The 18,715-nt window shown below is 40.3% G+C and overlaps 1 protein-coding gene across 10 annotated transcripts in view; it reads right to left on the reverse strand.

Moving 5' to 3' along the window:
• The window catches only part of PICALM (phosphatidylinositol binding clathrin assembly protein), a 100,532-nt gene that overhangs the window by 26,829 nt on the left and 54,988 nt on the right, over positions 1-18,715 (reverse strand). For 2 of the 10 annotated variants that reach the window (XM_070749590.1, XM_070749588.1), the window contains exons 10-15: positions 16,965-17,088; positions 15,261-15,397; positions 14,239-14,339; positions 7,549-7,695; positions 4,558-4,638; positions 546-653 (exon numbers count right to left, since the gene is read on the reverse strand). In XM_070749590.1, coding sequence (XP_070605691.1) covers positions 546-653; positions 4,558-4,638; positions 7,549-7,695; positions 14,239-14,339; positions 15,261-15,397; positions 16,965-17,088 — 698 coding nt within the window. The remainder of the gene's footprint in view (positions 1-545; positions 654-4,557; positions 4,639-7,548; positions 7,696-14,238; positions 14,340-15,260; positions 15,398-16,964; positions 17,089-18,715) is intronic. The other 8 variants (XM_070749592.1, XM_070749591.1, XM_070749596.1 and 5 more) reach the window with 5 other exon arrangements.

Here is an 18,715-nt window from a genome sequence, read left to right on the forward strand (position 1 = left end):
GAATTGAAATTTTCCCTTCCCCCTAGGCTTATAGAATTTATACATGGTATGTTTGTATGTATGATTGGTTCTTTAAATTGGGATTTTTTTAGATTATTTTTAATATTAGATTTGTTTACATTGTCTTTTTATTGTTGTTAGCCGCCCCGAGTCTGCGGAGAGGGGCGGCATACAAATCTGATTAATAAATAAATAAATAAATCTGCTCATCCTTGCGAAGCACAGCATTTAAAAGACTCCTTTTAGGAAAACTCAAGAACTCAAGAAAACTCAAGAAATCTTCGCAGTTGTGTGCCATTTTTCTTAACTCTCTGAAAAGGACTTAAGGGGCCCTTCTTGCAGACGTTTAATTACCCAAACTAGGTAACATTATCAATGCCAATGTACACCATTGCACTGATTATATTTCCTAGCTGGGTAATGAAATGTCTAAAAGAAAACAACCCACTTCAGAGAGCACCAGGGCCCCCCTCATTTTAACCCTGAGCTACAAATATTCTCCTTTATTGTAACAGGGTGAAATAACAGTTACTTAAAAGACTTACCACTAGAATCGACTAATGTATTTGAACTTTTGTTTCCAAACACAGACTCAAAGTCAACGTTAAGGCCTGTTGATGGCTGCGATGGGGCAACAGAAGATGGTGTAAACCCTGCCAACAAAAAGGGGGGGGGGGTGTTTATATGCAATATACGTAAACTCTTGTTTTGCAGACAAGAAAAATCAATGCAATGTCTGAGAAAATTGAAACGCTAGATGACAAACCAGCAACTGGAGGAAAGTTCCATGACTCAAACAGTGAAAAATTCAGAAAAATCATAGAACTTGAAGCAGCCCTAGAGGTCACTGAGTCAACACTTTGCCCATTTCAGGAATAGAAATTAAAATATCCTTAATGGATGGTGATTCGACTTCTGCTTGACAGCAAAAGTAAATCGAAGTACTGCATGGGCCATTTTTCGTATCTAGAAAAGTACAGAATAATACATAATTTATTGTTTTGACATATATCCCTAAACAAGATGACCTGAGATAATCTCTCTTTCTTCCCTTCCATGTCTGTCTTTTGTATTAAAATATACTTTTATGTAGTTTAAATCAAGTCTTAAAGTTGCCACGGTTGGAGACCCCTGATTTAAATAATTTTAGCATTACTACTTCGCTGGTGATTGTAATTCTCTATTTCAATTTGCAATTTGTAAAACAGTTTTCAAGAATTCCTCTGAATAGGATTCCTGGTTTATTGCTACTCTACCACTGACCAATCCATAAAGATTCCTGCATTCAAAACATAAGCATTCCAATGATATTTAGAACCTACATTAATATCTATCTTAACCTTGGGTTTTTTAAACTCAGTTCCCACAAATATTTGTCAGTCATAGAAACCAAGTATGTTTTATACCCCGTTTCCATCCAGTAGCCATGCTACATCTTCCACAGATATTTTATGACTTGTCTTTTATTAAACCTCTTGCAACAGCCACCACCCAAAAAAAGAGCAATTTTTAAAGAAATAACTATGCTACCTTTGGTACGTTGAATCGACAGATATTTCAGCACCAGGACTAAATCAAGAGGGGGGCACAATGTAAAATGAAAGTGAAATGAATTCGCTGATAATATTAAAAAAGAAATATGGGTAGCCCTCTAATTATGACCATAATTGAGCCCAAAAGTTGTGCTGCTAAGTAAGACATTTGTTGAATTTGTCACATTTTATGCCATTTTTTTTGCAACTGTTGTTAAAAATGAATCACTACATTTGCTTAATTAGCAACAAGGTTGCTGAGTTAGCAATCTGGCTTCCCATTCAACTTTGTTTGTTAGGTGGTCACAAAAGGGCATCACATGACTCCAACAGTCATAAATGTGAGACAATTGTTAAGTGTCTGTACTTTGAAATTTTGATCTTGGAGATGCTGCAATAGTTGGGAGAAAAAACGGCCCGAAGTCAGTGCTGTTTTTCAGTGCCACTGTAACTTTGAACGGTCACTAAATGAAATGTTGTAAATCAAGGACTGTCTATATGTACAATGCCATGTAGTGTGAACTTAATTCCTTTTGTTTGCAAGTACAATTTTGATAAAGCTTTAATGTAAAGAAACCTCCAGGCAAATTTAGAAACCTCCAGGCAAGTTTCTTTAATGTAAAGAAGCCTCCAGGCAAATTTTGCAGTGGTGACAACAATAAATGTGTTATTAGAAATAGCAAAGCAAGGGAGTAAAAGCAGAGAAGAAAACACAATTCCAGCATGAAAACAGAAAGCTTGTATTGTACATTCAACTGGTTAGCTGAATATAAACCCCTCAAAAGTATTATCATTTTTGTAGACCTGGAAATGGCAAACAAGAACTAAAACTTTATACATAATCATTTTATCTGAAAGAAAAGTCTGTGATTGTGACACATTTTTGGTTGTAGAAAATGAGATAGATGGATAGTTATTCATAGTCATTATAGTATGCCAGAGAGTGCTAAAAATGTCAAAAAGGCAAATGCTTAATCCGAAATCTTAAGTCATCAAATGAAAAAAAAATGGAATACATTCAGGAACTAGAACGTCAGAAAAACAAAATTCTGATTTCAGAATTTTATTACAAGCTTCTGAACTCAAACATGACAGCTTGTTATTTTTAGGAAGACCAAATAAGTAAAAAGAGCAAACATTGTAAACAGGGAAAAAAATAAAAATCAGAATCTTTCTTCCAAATATTTATTTAACTTAACTAATTAACTAATCAATTTCAATTCTATCTAAAGGTTTGCCTCTATTGAATTTTTTTTTTTACTTTTCTACTCCCAATCATAGAAAAGCTTCAACTTCCTGAGTTTCTTACACCACATTGCAATTGAAGATAAACTATACAATTTTGATCAAAATTCAGATTATGACTTCTACCATATGTTCAGGAATCAGGATAACAAAATAAGAGAGTTGGAAACCTTGGAAGTCTTCTAGTCCAAGCTCGATTGACCAGCAAACGTTATATAATTTTAGACAAATAGTTACCCAATATCCTCTTAAAAACTTGCAGTGTTGAAACATTCACAATTTCTGGAGGAAAGTTAATAATTAATTAATAAATAATTTATTGGATTTGTATGCCGCCCCTCTCCGTAGACTCGGGGCAGCATACAAACCATTCCACTGGTTAGCTGTTAACTGTTCTCACTGTTAGGAAGTTTAGGTTCCTTCTCTTCTTGATTAGTTTCCATCCATTGCTTCTGGTCCTGCCCTTAGGAGCTTTGGAGAATAGGTTGACCCCTTTTCTTTGTAGTAGCCCACATTATAAATTTAAGCCAATGAGCACTAAATCTATCATGTTGGGGTGTTTTGTAATTTCATATTGTCTTTTTTAAATCCATCTCTGGCTCCCACCCCCTTTTGGAGTCTTACATTATGGCTTTTATTCTTTCTTTGTATGTATATGTACATTTTATAACAATTCGGTTTTTTCACTTTTTATGCCTGGCATACATTTTATGTACGTTTTATGTTGGTTTATAACCATAATAAAGACTGATTGATACTCCCAGTTATATACTTATCAAGACACTATTTGCTTGCTGTTAGTCAGAAACAGTAGTAACTGTAAAAGGATGTTGACTAAGATTCTATAAACAAAATAATGAAGGGCGTTTCCAGCAAATCCAGGATCACAAGATGAACTGATGAGCTGATTAAAGTGGCTGTTACGTTCCTGACAAAATTCTATGGGGGAGAAAAAATTTGCCCAGTTTTAAATTTTGCTAGTTTTTCCACATCTTTCTATGGAATGCTAAACTTCAGGTTACTAGTCCTTGTGTTACTAATCCAGGGATAAGTAAAGTTGGCTCTTTTAGGACATGTGGACTTCAACTCCCAGAATTCCTGAGCTAGCATGACTGGCTCAGGAATTCTGGGAGTTGAAGTCCACAGGTCATAGAAGAGCCAACTTTGTACTAACCCATAAGAAGAACCCAACAGAACATGTAACACAATTGTTGAGTGATAGGAAGTGGTTGAGAACTGAAGAGGCTTCTTGGATGAGAAGCAAAACGTCTTCACGCAAAACATAGATAGTCCAAGTTGGTTTTTTTATTTATTTATTTTGGAAAAGCACCTTTAGGACATCATCAGAAGATTATGATCTATGTTTGAACAACAGCAGAAACTGATAGGCAAAACCAGCATTTACATTTTGGACAATGGTTTATTGCTTTTAAAAAGGGGAATGAAAAAGCTCTTTGATGTTTAAAGAACATCAACTATTTTTTCTTTTCCTATAAATGTTTTTGAGTCAGGGTTGACTCTCGGCAACTGCCCAAACTTGTCCCTGCAAGGTTTTTTTTGACAATATTTCAGAAGTGATGTGACATTCCCTCTTTCCTAAGGCTGAGGGAGAGAGACTGGTCCAAGGTTATCCAGCTGGTTTTGTGCCTAAGGCAGGACTAGAACTCACAATTTATTCACTGGAAGGTTTGAAAATGCAGGAGTTTTGAAAGTGACACAGCTATATTCACCCATCTGCAATGAGGAACAAAAGTCCTGTGCTCTACATTTTTTTACCTACCTCCAAATAGACCAGCTACAGTTGAGGGTTCACTGCAGAAATGGGAAGCATTAGGATAAACTTGTGGGCCACAAAAAGAATCTGATAGAACCATGGAGCAGAAGAGCGAAGAAGGAATGTTATGGAAGAAGAAAAGGGAAACAACAGTGCACACTATTATATGGTTAACCAAATATTCAGACACTAAGACTATAAGTACATGACAACCAACAGAGAGAGAGAGAGAGAGAGAGAGAGAGAGAGAGAGAGACAGCTTAGACAATGATGACGAACCTATGGCATGGGTGCCACAGGTGGCACACGGAGCCATATTTGCCGGCACGCAAAATGTTGCCTAGCTCAGCTCGTGCATAATAATAATAATAATAATAATAATAATAATAATAATAATAATAATAATAATAGAAGACTGATGGCAGAAAAAGACCTCATGATCCATCTAGTTTGCCCTTATACTATTTTTTGTACTTTATCTTAGGATGGATATATGTTTATCCCAGGCCTGTTTAAATTCAGTTACTGCGGATTTGCCACATCCATATTACCATACAAGTAGTCCTCAGCTTACAATAGTTCATTTAATAACCGTTCAAAGTTACAACGGCACTGTAAAATGAGACTTGCGGCTGCTTTTCACAATTGCAACCTTTGCTGCATCCCCATGATCATGTGATCAAAAAAATTCAGATGTTTGGCAACTGGTCCATATTTATTACTTCTACATAAGAACACCCGGTTCTTATCTAGAAAAGTTCGTAACTAGAGGCGTTCTTAGGTAGAGGTACCACTGTATTACTCACAAGGGCAATAGCCAAATTCAGGAAGGGAGAACTGGTAACCACGTTCATCCAGACTGAAGACTGAGTCAAAACTGGGTCTTTGGAGGGCGGATCCAGCAAAAAAAAAAAAAGCGAACAGGTTCGGTCCTCATTCTCAGTGGACGAGGACATCCCGAACTTGAATGATGGCTCCACCCACAATGGAGGACTTGAATGATGGCAATGGAGAAGGGGAAGGGGACGACTCACTTAACAAATGTCTGATTTAACAACAAAAAGCTGGAGCTCAATTGCAGTCATAAGTCAAGGACTACCTGTAGTGGATAATTATATGGGTGTTTTCAGTGGGTCAGATTAATTTTTTAAAAAAGAACAGATTGAAGTCATCTAGACCAGAGGTCTCCAACCTTGGCAACTTTAGGAGATGTGGACAACTCAAGGCTGGCTGAGGAATTCTGAGATTTAAAGTCTACACCTCCTAAAGTTGTCAGTTGGAGACCTCTGATCTAAACAACCAGAAAAGTTAAACTGAAAGTCACATGTTTGGGGACAAAAGATTTGCGGGTTACATTATTGAGATCAGATAGCACTGTACTTTCCTTAACTTATGGACCAAAGTGATAAAAGATTAAGGGCATCTATGAGACCTCATAACTGAGCAGGATATGAACTGGTATAAATCACTGGGACACTCCCTAGAGTAGCACCATTTAGGTGTCTGGCACCACAATATTAATGATTGACTAAGAAAGCCTAACATCTTCCAGAGGGAAAAATCAATGGAAAAAAACCCCTAACTTATACAGAGCAAACAGAGAGAAGACAGACAGATGGAAAGGAATGTAACGTAACCCCCTCCCATCACTCACTCATCTTTAAAATTTGATTATATAGGTAGTCCTCAGCTTACAAGTATTTGTTAACAATCGTTCAAAAGTTACACTGTCCTATCACTCCAGAAGCCATGTGATTACAATTCAGGTGTTTGTCAAGATCAGCGATCCCCAAACTTGGCAACTTTAAGGCTTGTAGACTTCAACTGACAGAATTCTCCAGCCAGCTATAAAGCCCACAAGCCTTAAAATTGCCAAATTTAAAGACCTCTGGTCAAGATGGCTGCTGCGTCTTGAGGTCACGTGATTATACTTTGCAATCTCGTCCACCAGCAAAAACGAAGTGAACTGACCATCTGATTCACTTAAGCCACCATGTGATTTGCTTAATAACCATGTTTTTAAAAAATGGTCATCAAGTCATGCTGGGCACGTGATGCCTTGCCTAAGGACCATATTGTTTAGCAACCGAAATTCTGGTCCCAATTTGGTTATAAGTTGAGGACTACCTGTACTTAAACTAAACCAGGAAGGTGGGGTAGTGTCTCTAAATTTGGCAACTTTTAAAACTGGTGGATTCAAAGTGTTGGTTACGACCTATAAAGCCTTTCATGGCACCGGACCAGATTATCTCAGGGACCGCCTTCTGCGGCACGAAGCCCAGCGACCAGTTAGATCCCACAGAGTGGGTCTTCTCCGGGTCCCGTCAACTAAACAATGCCGCTTGGCAGGACCCAGGGGAAGAGCCTTCTCTGTGGTGGCCCCGGCCCTCTGGAACCAACTCCCCACAGAGATTAGAATTGCCCCCCCCCCCTCCTTGCCTTTCGTAAGCTACTTAAAACCCACCTCTGCCGCCAGGCATGGGGGAATTAAGATCCCTTTTCCCCCTAGGCCTTTACAATTGTATGCATGGTATGTTTGTATGTATGCTTGGTTTTTTATATTAAGGGGTTTTAATTCGCTTTTAGTATTGGATTATTATTGTACACTGTTTATGATTGCTGTTAGCCGCCCCGAGTTTTCGGAGAGGGGTGGCATATAAATCCAATAAATAATAATAATAATAATAATAATGATAATAATAATAATAATAATAATAATAATAATAATAATAATAATTATTATTATTATTATTATTATTATTATTATTTGAACACTCAGAAGTCCTCAGGCGAGGGATTCTGGGAATTGAAGACCACCAGTTGCCAGGTTTGGAGACCTTTGAATTAAATCATTGGCGGATATTAAGAAAGACGTTCAGAAATGCCCTTTCCCCCCCCTTTCTTTCCCCACCTCCTGCTGAAAGACCTCAGGTTTGTCTAACGTTGACCAGATCCACCGGAGAAAAAGAAAAGCCAGAGAGGCAGATAGTACTTTACCAACAAAGGTCTCATGAGTTGGTGTCCTAGAAGTGAAAGGAGGGTGTACATCAGAGGAGACAGAAGGGTGGTCGCTAGATTTTGTGAGGAAGGGGTTAAAGTTTGAAATAGCATCGTCCACGGCATCGGGAGTGGATGCGAAAGGATCTGCAACAGTCCAGGTGGAGCAAGAAGGAAAAGGAAGGGGAATCAAATTAGCGGTGCATTAGTATTCAGGAAGAACATTAGCAGATAAGACTTAATTGTTTACGGTTCTCAGCTTGCATTCCAAGATCATACACGGGGCATGCTTGATAGATTAAATTATTCTGGCTAATGCATGCAATACGTCTTCATCCTCCATCTACGTGGCCTGAATAAAAATCAGCAACTCTTTTATAATGGGGCAGAATCAGGGAGGGGTTCCTCACAATTTGGACCAGATTACCCGAACCGTTACCGACCCGCTGATGGCGCAACGATGGCGTCACAGATCCATTTTGGGCCATGCTGGTCCGTGGGCACCGCCATCTTTCCCCCCCTAATTTTCGGCAAATTTTTCTGTGTTCTGGTGGCTTTTCCTCCTCCTCTGCTTGGAAAAAATCCCTCCCGCTCTCGGGTTAATACCGACCTTTATTTCTTCACCCTAAGTCAGTGTTTTTCAATTATTTTTTTCTTATGCCCCTCCAGGAAGAAGTAGACATTTTGCGCCTCCCCAACTCTCCGCTGAAAATTGTTTGCAATGTTCAGCACATTTTCACTGAACAAACTCAAGCGGCTCATCAGCATGATTGGGGTGTTTAAATGACACCTTAATTTATTTGGCTTCATGCTGTCCGCTGCCAACATTTTTAGACACATTAAACATACTGGTCTTTCCTCGTCTTCCACCTTAGTCACAATGAAGCCAAGCACTACATATACAGTAATATCTCGTCTTACAAACGTAATTGGTTCCGGAAGGAGGTTCGTAAGGCAAAAAGTTTGTAAGACGAAACAATGTTTCCCATAGGAAACAATGTAAATGCGATTAATGTGTGCAAGGGGGGAAATAAATCACAAAATGGTGCTCTGCCGGCCGCCGCCGGCCAGCTGTCACCTTTTAAAACAGCCGGGGGGGCTTCTCGGCGTTCTCCTGAAGCCGAAGCCGAACTTTTTGGGTTCGGGAGGCCGCCGAGAAGCGCCGCCGCCCGCCTGTCACCTTCTGAAATAGCTGGGGGGCTTCTCTGCGTTCTCCCGAACGCCGAACCCGGAAGTTCGGCAAAAGTTCGGGTTCGGGTTCCGGAGGCCGCCGAGAAGGTGACAGGCGGGCGGCGGTGCTTCTCGGCGGCCTCCCGAACCCAAAAAGTTCGGCACAAGTTCGGGTTCGGGAGAACACCGAGAAGCCCCCTGGCTGTTTCAAAAGGTGACAGCGGGCGGCGGCGCCCAGCGCAGCGCCATTTTGCGATCTGTGGTGGGTTCGTAAGTCGAAAAAAGTTCGTAAGAAGAGGCAAAAAATTTCTGAACCCCGGGTTCGTATCTCTAAATATTCGTATCATGAGGGGTTCATATCACGAGGTACCACTGTACTTTACATATTTCCTCGTCTTAGCTTTTGGAAAGATTATCTTTGTCTCTCTCCTCCTTTCTTTTCATCCCTGTTAAATATTTGTCCATGGTGTCTCTTAAGGGCTTGTTATCTGCACTTCATACCTCCTGCTCTCTGCTGTGTGCTATTGTTTAGTGCAAAAACCTCTATGCCCTGCAGCAAAAAAAAAAAAAAAAAGCATGACTCCTGGGGTCACGTGCCCACCCCCCCGGCATTGCTCTGTAACCCCCCCCCCCCCAGGGGACCTGTCCCACTCTTGGAGTAGTACTGTCCTAAGCACAGCTAAGCAGCTCCTCAGCTGTGTTTTGGGATGAATCCACCTTCTCAGCATGTGCTGAAATGAAATTGCACTTGGGGATGTGTGCGCCCCACAAGCTCACGTGAAATGTTGCGATTCGAACCAGTGGCAAAGGTAACTGGAACCCACCCCTGGGCAGAATGGCTGCTATGTCTAGTTAAGTGGAATGTTAATCTACAATTATGAGTTTCCAATATTTGTTAATAGAAGACTACCCAGTGGTTTGCCTACTATACCTTAGCTGAAAAAGAAGTGCTAATTACACTGACAAGGAGATGGGGGTGGTACATGCATTCATATTAATCAAACACAGAGTACTCTAAAAGTAGTCCTCGACTTTCAACAGTTCATTTAGTGATCGTTTGAAGTTACAACAGCACTGGAAAAAGGGACTTATGATCATTTTCCCCACTTATGACCACTGCAGCATCTCCATGGTCCAGATGGTTTACAATTGGATGTTTGACAACTGGTTCATATTTATGATGGTTGCAGTGTGCCAGACCTCCTGACAAGCGAAGTCAATGGGGAAGCCAGATTGACTTAACAACCACGTTACTAATTGAATATCTGCAGTGATTTGTTTAACAAACATGGCAAGGGAAGTCGTAAAATGGTGCAAAACTCACTTAATCAAATTTCTCACTGAGCGACATCAATTTCTGGGCTCCATTGTGGCTGTAAGTCGAGGACTACCCATATAAGCATAAAAACATAGAAACATAGAAGACTGACGGCAGAAAAAGACCTCACGGTCCATCTAGTCTGCCCTTATACTATTTCCTGTATTTTATCTTACAATGGATATATGTTTATCCCAGGCATGTTTAAATTCAGTTACTGTGGATTTACCAACCATGTCTGCTGGAAGTTTGTTCCAAGGATCTACTACTCTTTCAGTGAAATAATATTTTCTCACGTTGCTTTTGATCTTTCCCCCAACTAACTTCAGATTGTGTCCCCTTGTTCTTGTGTTCGCTTTCCTATTAAAAACACTTCCCTCCTGAACCTTATTTAACCCTTTAACATATTTAAATGTTTCGATCATGTCCCCTCTTTTCCTTCTATCCTCCAGACTATACACCATTCTTGTAGCCCGTCTTTGGACCCGTTCAATTTTGTCAATATCTTTTTGTAGGTGAGGTCTCCAGAACTGAACAGAGTATTCCAAATGTGGTCTCACCAGCGCTCTATATAAGGGGATCAAAATCTCACTCTTCCTGCTTGTTATACTAAAGAAAATCTTTTTTTTTTATATCAACAATCTTAACAAATTGGTTGTTTTATCTGGGGTTTTTCCCCCAAACAGATTGTGCTTTTTTCCGGAGACTGTGTGACTAGCCACCACCGTTGTTCAGCAATTCTGGGAAATGATTTTAAGAGCTGCAAATGGATGCTGTGTTCATAACTCCATGTGCTCTGAATTATGCCCTTTGTCTTCAAATCAAAATAACTATCCTGATCAAGCTAAATTAGTTAATTTGTTCAGTGTATATACTGTACAGCTCTCTTTTAAGAGTCCGGCTCAGCTCCTGATGACTTCATGGACATATTTTTGTGATTTTCGTGACAACAATATTGAAGTGATTTGTGCTGCTCTTTTTTGTGGATTCTCCTTCCCCCACAATCCCCCCCTCCCCAGTTTAGTTTATAGCCTAGGGATTTCCTGACAGTCTCCCATTGAAGCACTAATCAGGTCTGACCTGTGCTTAGTTTTTCAGAGTTGATTGAGATTGGCTAGATGTTATCTCCAAGATGAGTTAGAACACTGCAAAAGTTTCCTTTTGCTGCTGTATACAATTATCTATTTAACCTAGACATTTACTAATACCTAAGCAAATCTCAAAAAGCTCCAAGAATGAAGTAAGAAATGGAATCTATCTATTTGGTTTCTAAGAGTCAACAGTGACTTAATGGGCCTGGATTACCAGTCAATCAATAAATGGAAAGTAAATGCCAACTCTTTAAGGTGGAGGTATGTGTATTTCCATCACAGTTGGAAGGAAAGTCCCGGAATCAACTTGTACTTTAGACTTTTACCATCTATGCATGCAATTAATCTTTGGTATGTCCAACACAACTGGTATGTCCAACACAAGCACCTTTTGTTTGAAACTGTACAATGGTACCGAAGTCGTTCATGATGTCTAATGTACAACCAGCTTCTATTGTCAAATAGAACGCTGATTCGAGTCTTGGATCTCCTTAAATTTAACAAATGTATTAGGATCCATTTTATAAACTCTATGAAATATTCTTCTCAGTTGCCTGTTGAAATTGCAAATATTTCTCCATTACAGGCCACCACTGCCCATTTATTTATTTATGTATTTATTGGATTTGTATGCCGCCCCTCTCTATGGACTCGGGGCGGCTAAAAACAGTGATAAAAACAGAATGTAAAAATTCAATACTAAAACAGCTAAAAACCCTTGTTATAAAACCAATCATACATGCAAACATACCATGCATAAATTGTAGAAGCCTAGGGGGAAAAGAATATCTTAGTTCCCTCCATGCCTGACAGCAGAGGTGGGTTTTGAGGAGCTTACGAAAGGCAAGGAGGGTGGGGGCTGTTCTAATCTCTGGGGGGAGTTGGTTCCAGAGGGCCGGGGCCGCCACAGAGAAGGCTCTTCCCCTGGGCCCCGCCAAACGACATTATTTAGTTGACAGGACCCGGAGAAGGCCCACTCTGTGGGACCTAACTGGTTGCTGGGATTCGTGTGGCAGAAGGCGGTCCCTGAGATAATCTGGCCCGGTGCCATAAAGGGCTTTATAGGTCACAACCAACACTTTGAATTGTGACCGGAAATTGATCGGCAACCAATGCAGACTGCGGAGTGTTGGTGTGACATGGGCATATTTAGGGAAGCCCATGATTGCTCTCGCAGCTGCATTCTGCACGATCTGAAGTTTCCGAACACTTTTCAAAGGTAGCCCCATGTTTTCAACACTACCTCTTTCAAATTACTTTATACAGCCACTATCAGAGAACCCTGACATACTATTTGAGATTTAGAGACAAGTAAATTAGCAGCTCATTCTCCTCCTCAAGGATTTTAGATACAAATTCCACAGAGCTAATTCATTCATTTGGTGATATTTGTCGCTCCACCTCCTAACATTCTGAGTGGCTCACAGTATAATTTTTTATTTTATTTTACACTGTTGGCTTATAAACTTAAATGGCTTATTTTTTTTAAAACAAATCAAAGCAGAAAAAGCTCCTATAAAAATTAAAAGCTTCTTTTTAGTCTTTTTAAAGCTAGAGATCAGTTTTCAATATGGAGACTAAATGAAGGTAATGGAAAAGCAAGCCTTAAACTGTGAGATTTCTATTTGCTAACTTTCTCCTCTACGAACAAAACTGCAAACGCGACCTGCTAATGTCATCTAGCATTTCTAACTTCAGCTTCCAATGTCTATGGAGATTCTCAGTGATACAGGCAACGATTGTTCCTAAAGTGCTTTTTCAAGAGGCAACTAGACTTTCCTTACTTTTTCTTGAAGACATAGAAGGCCCTTCCCTGCAGGCTCACCAGCCAATACTGTTTAGCTGACGGGACCTGGAAGAGACCAGCTCTGTGGGATCTTACCGGTCACTGGGAACTATGGGATAGAAAGCGGTCTCGGAGTCTAACAAACGGCTTCTCAAATTTTAATCTATAAATTTAGATATCTAAACCAGTGTTTTTCAACCAGTGTGCCATGAGACATGGTCAGGTGTGCCGCGAAGCTCATAGAGAGAAAGAAAACAAGAGAAAGAAAGAAAGAAAGAAAGAAAGGAAGAGAGAGAGTGAAAGAAAGCAAGGACAGAAAGAGAGAGAAAGAAAGCAAGAGAGAGAAAGAGAAAGAAAGCAAGAGAGAGAGAAAGAGAGAAAGAAAGAGAGCGAGAGGGAGAGAAAGAAAACAAGAGAAAGAGAGAAAGAAAGAAAGAAAGAAAGAAAGAGAGAGAAAGAGAACAAGAGAGAGAAAGAAAGCAAGAGAGAGAGAGAGCAAGAGGGAGAGAGAAAGAAAGAAAGAAAGAAAGAGAAAGAGGGAGGGAAGGTAGGAGAAAGACACAGAAGGAGGTAGGGAGGGAGGGAGAGAGAAAGAGAGCAAAAAAGAGAGGAAGGAAGGAAGAGAGAAAGAAAGAGGGATGGAGAGAGAGAGAGAAAAGAGGAAGGAAGGGAGAGAAAGAGGGAGGGAGAGAGAAATAGAGTGAAAAGGAGGAAGAGAGAAAGAGAAATTTTTTGTCCAAACTTTTTAGCCCCCCCCCCCCCCCCCCCCACCATGTGCTCCAGGATTTTGTAAATGTAAAAAATGTGCCGCGACTTTAAAAAGGTTGAAAATCACTGATCTAAACACCTACATATATACAGTATATCCCAGTCTCTGCTTAATCCTGGCTAAATAAGATCTATCACTTCCTAAAGTACCAGTATAGCTGAACCCAGAGCACACAGTTTGGAGCCTGGAAATAAGCTGACATGATGCTAGTTTGTTTTTGCTTTTCTTATTAGCCATACATTTTGTCCTGCTACTGAAACCTGCGTTTGTAAATATTGCTCAAAAAACAGAGGCAAACCAGTCGCTTATGGACATTGCTCGAGACTTATACAACACATCAGCCCAATAAAATAAATAGCAATTCAATAATGGTGATGGAAATTCAACCCAAAACTTGTTCTGATCCGTGGATTTTTAAGGCTTTAAAGAAATATGTGACACACACGTTTAGAAGTATTAAAATAATGACTTTTATCAAAATAATACAGGAGAGATTGTGAAATCTATCAAGAGTAATTAAGGATGGCCAAGTAATAATCACAACAAATTTTCTTACCTGCCCAAGTTCCTCCCCCTTGTGGTGCAGTAGATATTGGATGCACACCTGGGTGAAAAGCTGGCTGTAAATCAAGCAAGTCATTTGGCAGCTTTGAGGAACTACAGAAACAATAACACATAGAAGAGCGTCGTCAATATTTAAACATCCATTGTTCCATTTAAGAACCTCTTCAAAACAGCCCTTGTGAACACACCCAGACTGACGCATGGATACTGAGATCAATTCCCAGAAACCAAAATTAGAACTTAAAAGAGGCCATTCATCCAATTTGAGGAGGCTGCCATGCCCAAAGGAGAGTTCCCCTCATAGTTCTATGTTATAGACCAACATCTTAGTATCCTCTTTGGGCCAAAAACCTCTTCCTGCAATGTACTTTAGGGGTGAGGAATGATGCTGGGAAACAAGGCCATTATGACCTCTTTTTATTTATTATTTATTCATATCCCACTTTTATTGTTATTAATTTACATATAACCTGGCAAATTTATCTAATGCACTTCCCCCTCCTATTTTCTCTACCAAAGCGAAACCCTGTGAAATAAATTGGGCTGAGAGATTTGTTAGTTTGTACTTATATACCACCCCTCTGCCAGTCCAATATTATATAATTAAAAAACCCAATTAATCTAAAAACCCATTTAAAGCCATACATACACAATCACACTCACTCATACCCCAATCAACTTAAAAATTAACAGCCGGAGCAAATGTTAAAAGCCTTCCGGAAGGCCAGGAGATGGGGGCAGTGTGAATCTCGGGGGGGGGGGGGGGGCTGATTCTAGATGGTTGGAGCCGCCACAGAGAAGGCCCTTCCCCTAGGGCCTGCCAGTCGGCATTGCTTGGCTGACAGGACCTGGAGAAGGCCGACTCTGTAGGTTCTGACCAGTCGCTGGGACCAACCTGACCAGATTGTGACCAGTCATCCGACTGTCTTACAGTTTGTCTGTCCGTCTGGCACAAGAAAGAGTGGTATTTACCCTCAAAGTAGCACTTGGCAAAACACCTCTTCTTAATCTTACCTGTTTGAAGAGCTGGGCGTGGAAAAAATATCAGTAGCTGGGGTGGTCATTATACTTCCTGCAGCATTTGATACAGGGGAGGAGGCTGTGGTTAAAGATGGGTAAGGTTTCTTCGCAAGCTCTTTTAGACGCTGTTCCTAGCGGAAGAATATAACCAGAATTTTTAAAAATTCAGGAATTTGAGGCCCAAGAACAAGTCATTTTCAGCTCCAATAATACATGAAAATAAACAAAGGCCTAAGAAACCTGTTTCTGGCCACCAGAAACAAAACCCTGTTAAAACTCCCCAAGGGATAAGCTTGAAATACATTCAAGCATACATACGTAATTACTGTTCTACCCCGTTTATAACAACCTTGTGCATGAAACTATGGTTTCAAACAGGAGGCTGCAAAATCTTTTCCAGTGGGAAACAAAACTGTCTTGAGCTCAACAAGAGGCTGTTATACTTCAATAGGCTTTTGAATTTTCACACTGGAAACAGTTTGATGCTAAATGTTTTGCCCGCTGCTGTTCCAAATGACAAATCTGAAGTGGATATTATAAACATTGCAGAGTTTATACATCATGTCCCAAACAACGCAGTTGTTCCTAAATAGATATTGAAAATAACCTACCTTGTCCACTGGCACGGTGTTTATTTTTTCAAACTGAGTACAGTGATACCTCATCTTACAAACGCCTCGTCATACAAACTTTTCGAGATACAAACCTGGGGTTTAAGATTTTTTTGCCTCTTCTTACAAACTATTTTCACCTTACAAACCCACCGCCGCCGCTGGGATGCCCTGCCTCCGGACTTCCGTTGCCAGCGAAGCACCTGTTTTTTGCGCTGCTGAGATTTCCCTGAGGCTCCCCTCCATGGGAAACCCCACCTTCGGACTTCCGTGTTTTTGTGATGCTGCAGGGGAATCTCAGCAGGGGAATTCAGCAACACAAAAACAGGTGCTTCGCTGGCAACAGAAGTCCAGAGATGGGGTTTCCCATGGAGGGGAGCTTGAGGGGAATCTCAGCAGCGCAAAAACGGATGCTTTGGCTGGCAAAAGGGGTGAATTTTGGACGTGCGCGCATTAATCGCTTTTCCATTGATTCCTATGGGAAACATTGTTTCGTCTTACAAACTTTTCACCTTAAGAACCTCAGCCCAGAACCAATTAAGTTTGTAAGACAAGGTATCACTGTACTTGGGAACTTGAACAAGTTCCACAGAATAGGGGGGGGGGGGGGTGTATCTGCAAGAAGTACTCAAGTCCCCGCATCTTCAATTTGCCATGGCTGAAACACAATGGTCTAAAGTAGAGGTGTCAAACTCAAAAACCAAAGGAGAAATGTTTCTCCTTGTGCATCCATCAAGGGACAGGAAAGGAGAAATGAAAAAAGGAGAGACAAAGATGGAAAGAGAGCAAGGAAGGAAAATAATGAAAGAGGGGAAGGAAGAAGAAAGGAGAATGAAGAGGGAGGGAGGGAGGGGAGGAAGAGAAGGAAGGAAGAAAAGAAAGGGAGAGAGGGATGAGAGGGAGGGAGGATCTGAGTGAAGTCCTGCCTTAGCACTTGGCTACCACAGGTGCCCCCTGACATGAGTGATGTTGAGCTGGCTGTGCCACCCCCTGCCCTCCCCATACCGAGGTCAAACACAACCCTGATGCTGCCTTCAATGAAATCGACGTTGACACCCCTGGCCTAAAGGAAGAAAAACACACCAACCTTTAGAGCTTTTAAACGGCTCTGTTCTTCCTCGAGTGCAGCTTGTTTTTCCCTTTCATCGACTTTGGTGAGAGATAGGCCAGTACTTGCGAGGGAAGAAACAGCATTGGAAAGCGTGGTAGCCCTAGGAAAATGTGGCAACAGGAAACCGACTGTTATATACTGGAGATAGGAAAAGGGATTCTGTTTTACTTCATTTATTCAGCATTCATCATAAAAACCTCCCTCTATATCTTTTCTCTCGATGCTCTTGCCCTTTCTTCTTTTACTTAGCTGTTTTATTTCTCTCTCTTCTTCATTTCTTGTTTTTTCCTTCTCTCTCTTCTCTTTTTCTTTCTACCCCTCTTTTTTCTTTTTCCATGCTCTCATTTTTTATTTTCCCCTTTTCTCCCCTATGTAAATATGTATACTATTTTAGAATTGCATACTTTAAAAATATTGGCTGCAGCTTAGAAAGTGGTTACAAGAAATAACCAATGCAGAAATTGAATGTATACCAGAGTTCTTTCTATTAGGCGTTATTAGTAATTTGTATGAGAAAAATGTTAAATACTTGATATTACACATAACAGCCGCAGGAATAGCCTACGCAAAAAATTGGAAAAATCAACAGATCCCCAGCGACAACAAGGAGATAATTGGGAAAAATCTATGAATGTGCAGAAATGGACCATTTGACTATGGAACTGGACGATCAAAAAAATCTCAGATCACTATGCTATTTCAATAAAAATAACTGGTACAATTGGATACAAAAAAGAAACGCAAAACAACAATAAGTGATAGAATGTCATAAATATACAAATGTATAAAAGAACAATATATTAATGTAATGTAAATATATGGATGTTAAGCCACCTGAAAGTATTAGAAAGTATTAGGTAAATATTAAAAATCAATAAAAATAATAATTTTAAAAAGCAACAAATAATGCATTTATTAATATAGAAACATAGAAACATAGAAGACTGACGGCAGAAAAAGACCTCATGGTCCATCTAGTCTGCCCTTATACTATTTTCTGTATTTTATCTTAGGATGGATCTATGTTTATCCCAGGCATGTTTAAATTCAGTTACTGTGGATTTACCAACCACGTCTGCTGGAAGTTTGTTCCAAGGATCTACTACTCTTTCAGTGAAATAATATTTTCTCACGTTGCTTTTGATCTTTCCCCCAACTAACTTCAGATTGTGTCCCCTTGTTCTTGTGTTCACTTTCCTATTAAAAACACTTCCCTCCTGAACCTTATTTAACCCTTTAACAAATTTAAATGTTTCGATCATGTCCCCCCTTTTCCTTCTGTCCTCCAGACTATACAGATTGAGTTCATGAAGTCTTTCCTGATACGTTTTATGCTTAAGACCTTCCACCGTTCTTGTAGCCCGTCTTTGGACCCGTTCAATTTTGTCAATATCTTTTTGTAGGTGAGGTCTCCAGAACTGAACACAGTATTCCAGATGTGGTCTCACCAGCGGTCTATACAAGGGGATCACAATCTCCCTCTTCCTGCTTGTTATACCTCTAGTTATGCAGCCAAGCATCCTACTTGCTTTTCCTACCGCCTGACCACACTGCTCACCCATTTTGGGACTGTCAGAAATCACTACCCCTAAATCCTTCTCTTCTGAAGTTTTTGCTAACACAGAACTGCCAATGCAATACTCAGATTGAGGATTCCTTTTCCCCAATATTTCCATCAACACCCTGCAAAGTATTACGGGGTCGTTAAAAGAAGAGGGTGACGATAA

Source organism: Erythrolamprus reginae, chromosome 4, assembly GCF_031021105.1.
Source record: "Erythrolamprus reginae isolate rEryReg1 chromosome 4, rEryReg1.hap1, whole genome shotgun sequence".
Lineage (NCBI taxonomy): Eukaryota > Metazoa > Chordata > Lepidosauria > Squamata > Dipsadidae > Erythrolamprus > Erythrolamprus reginae.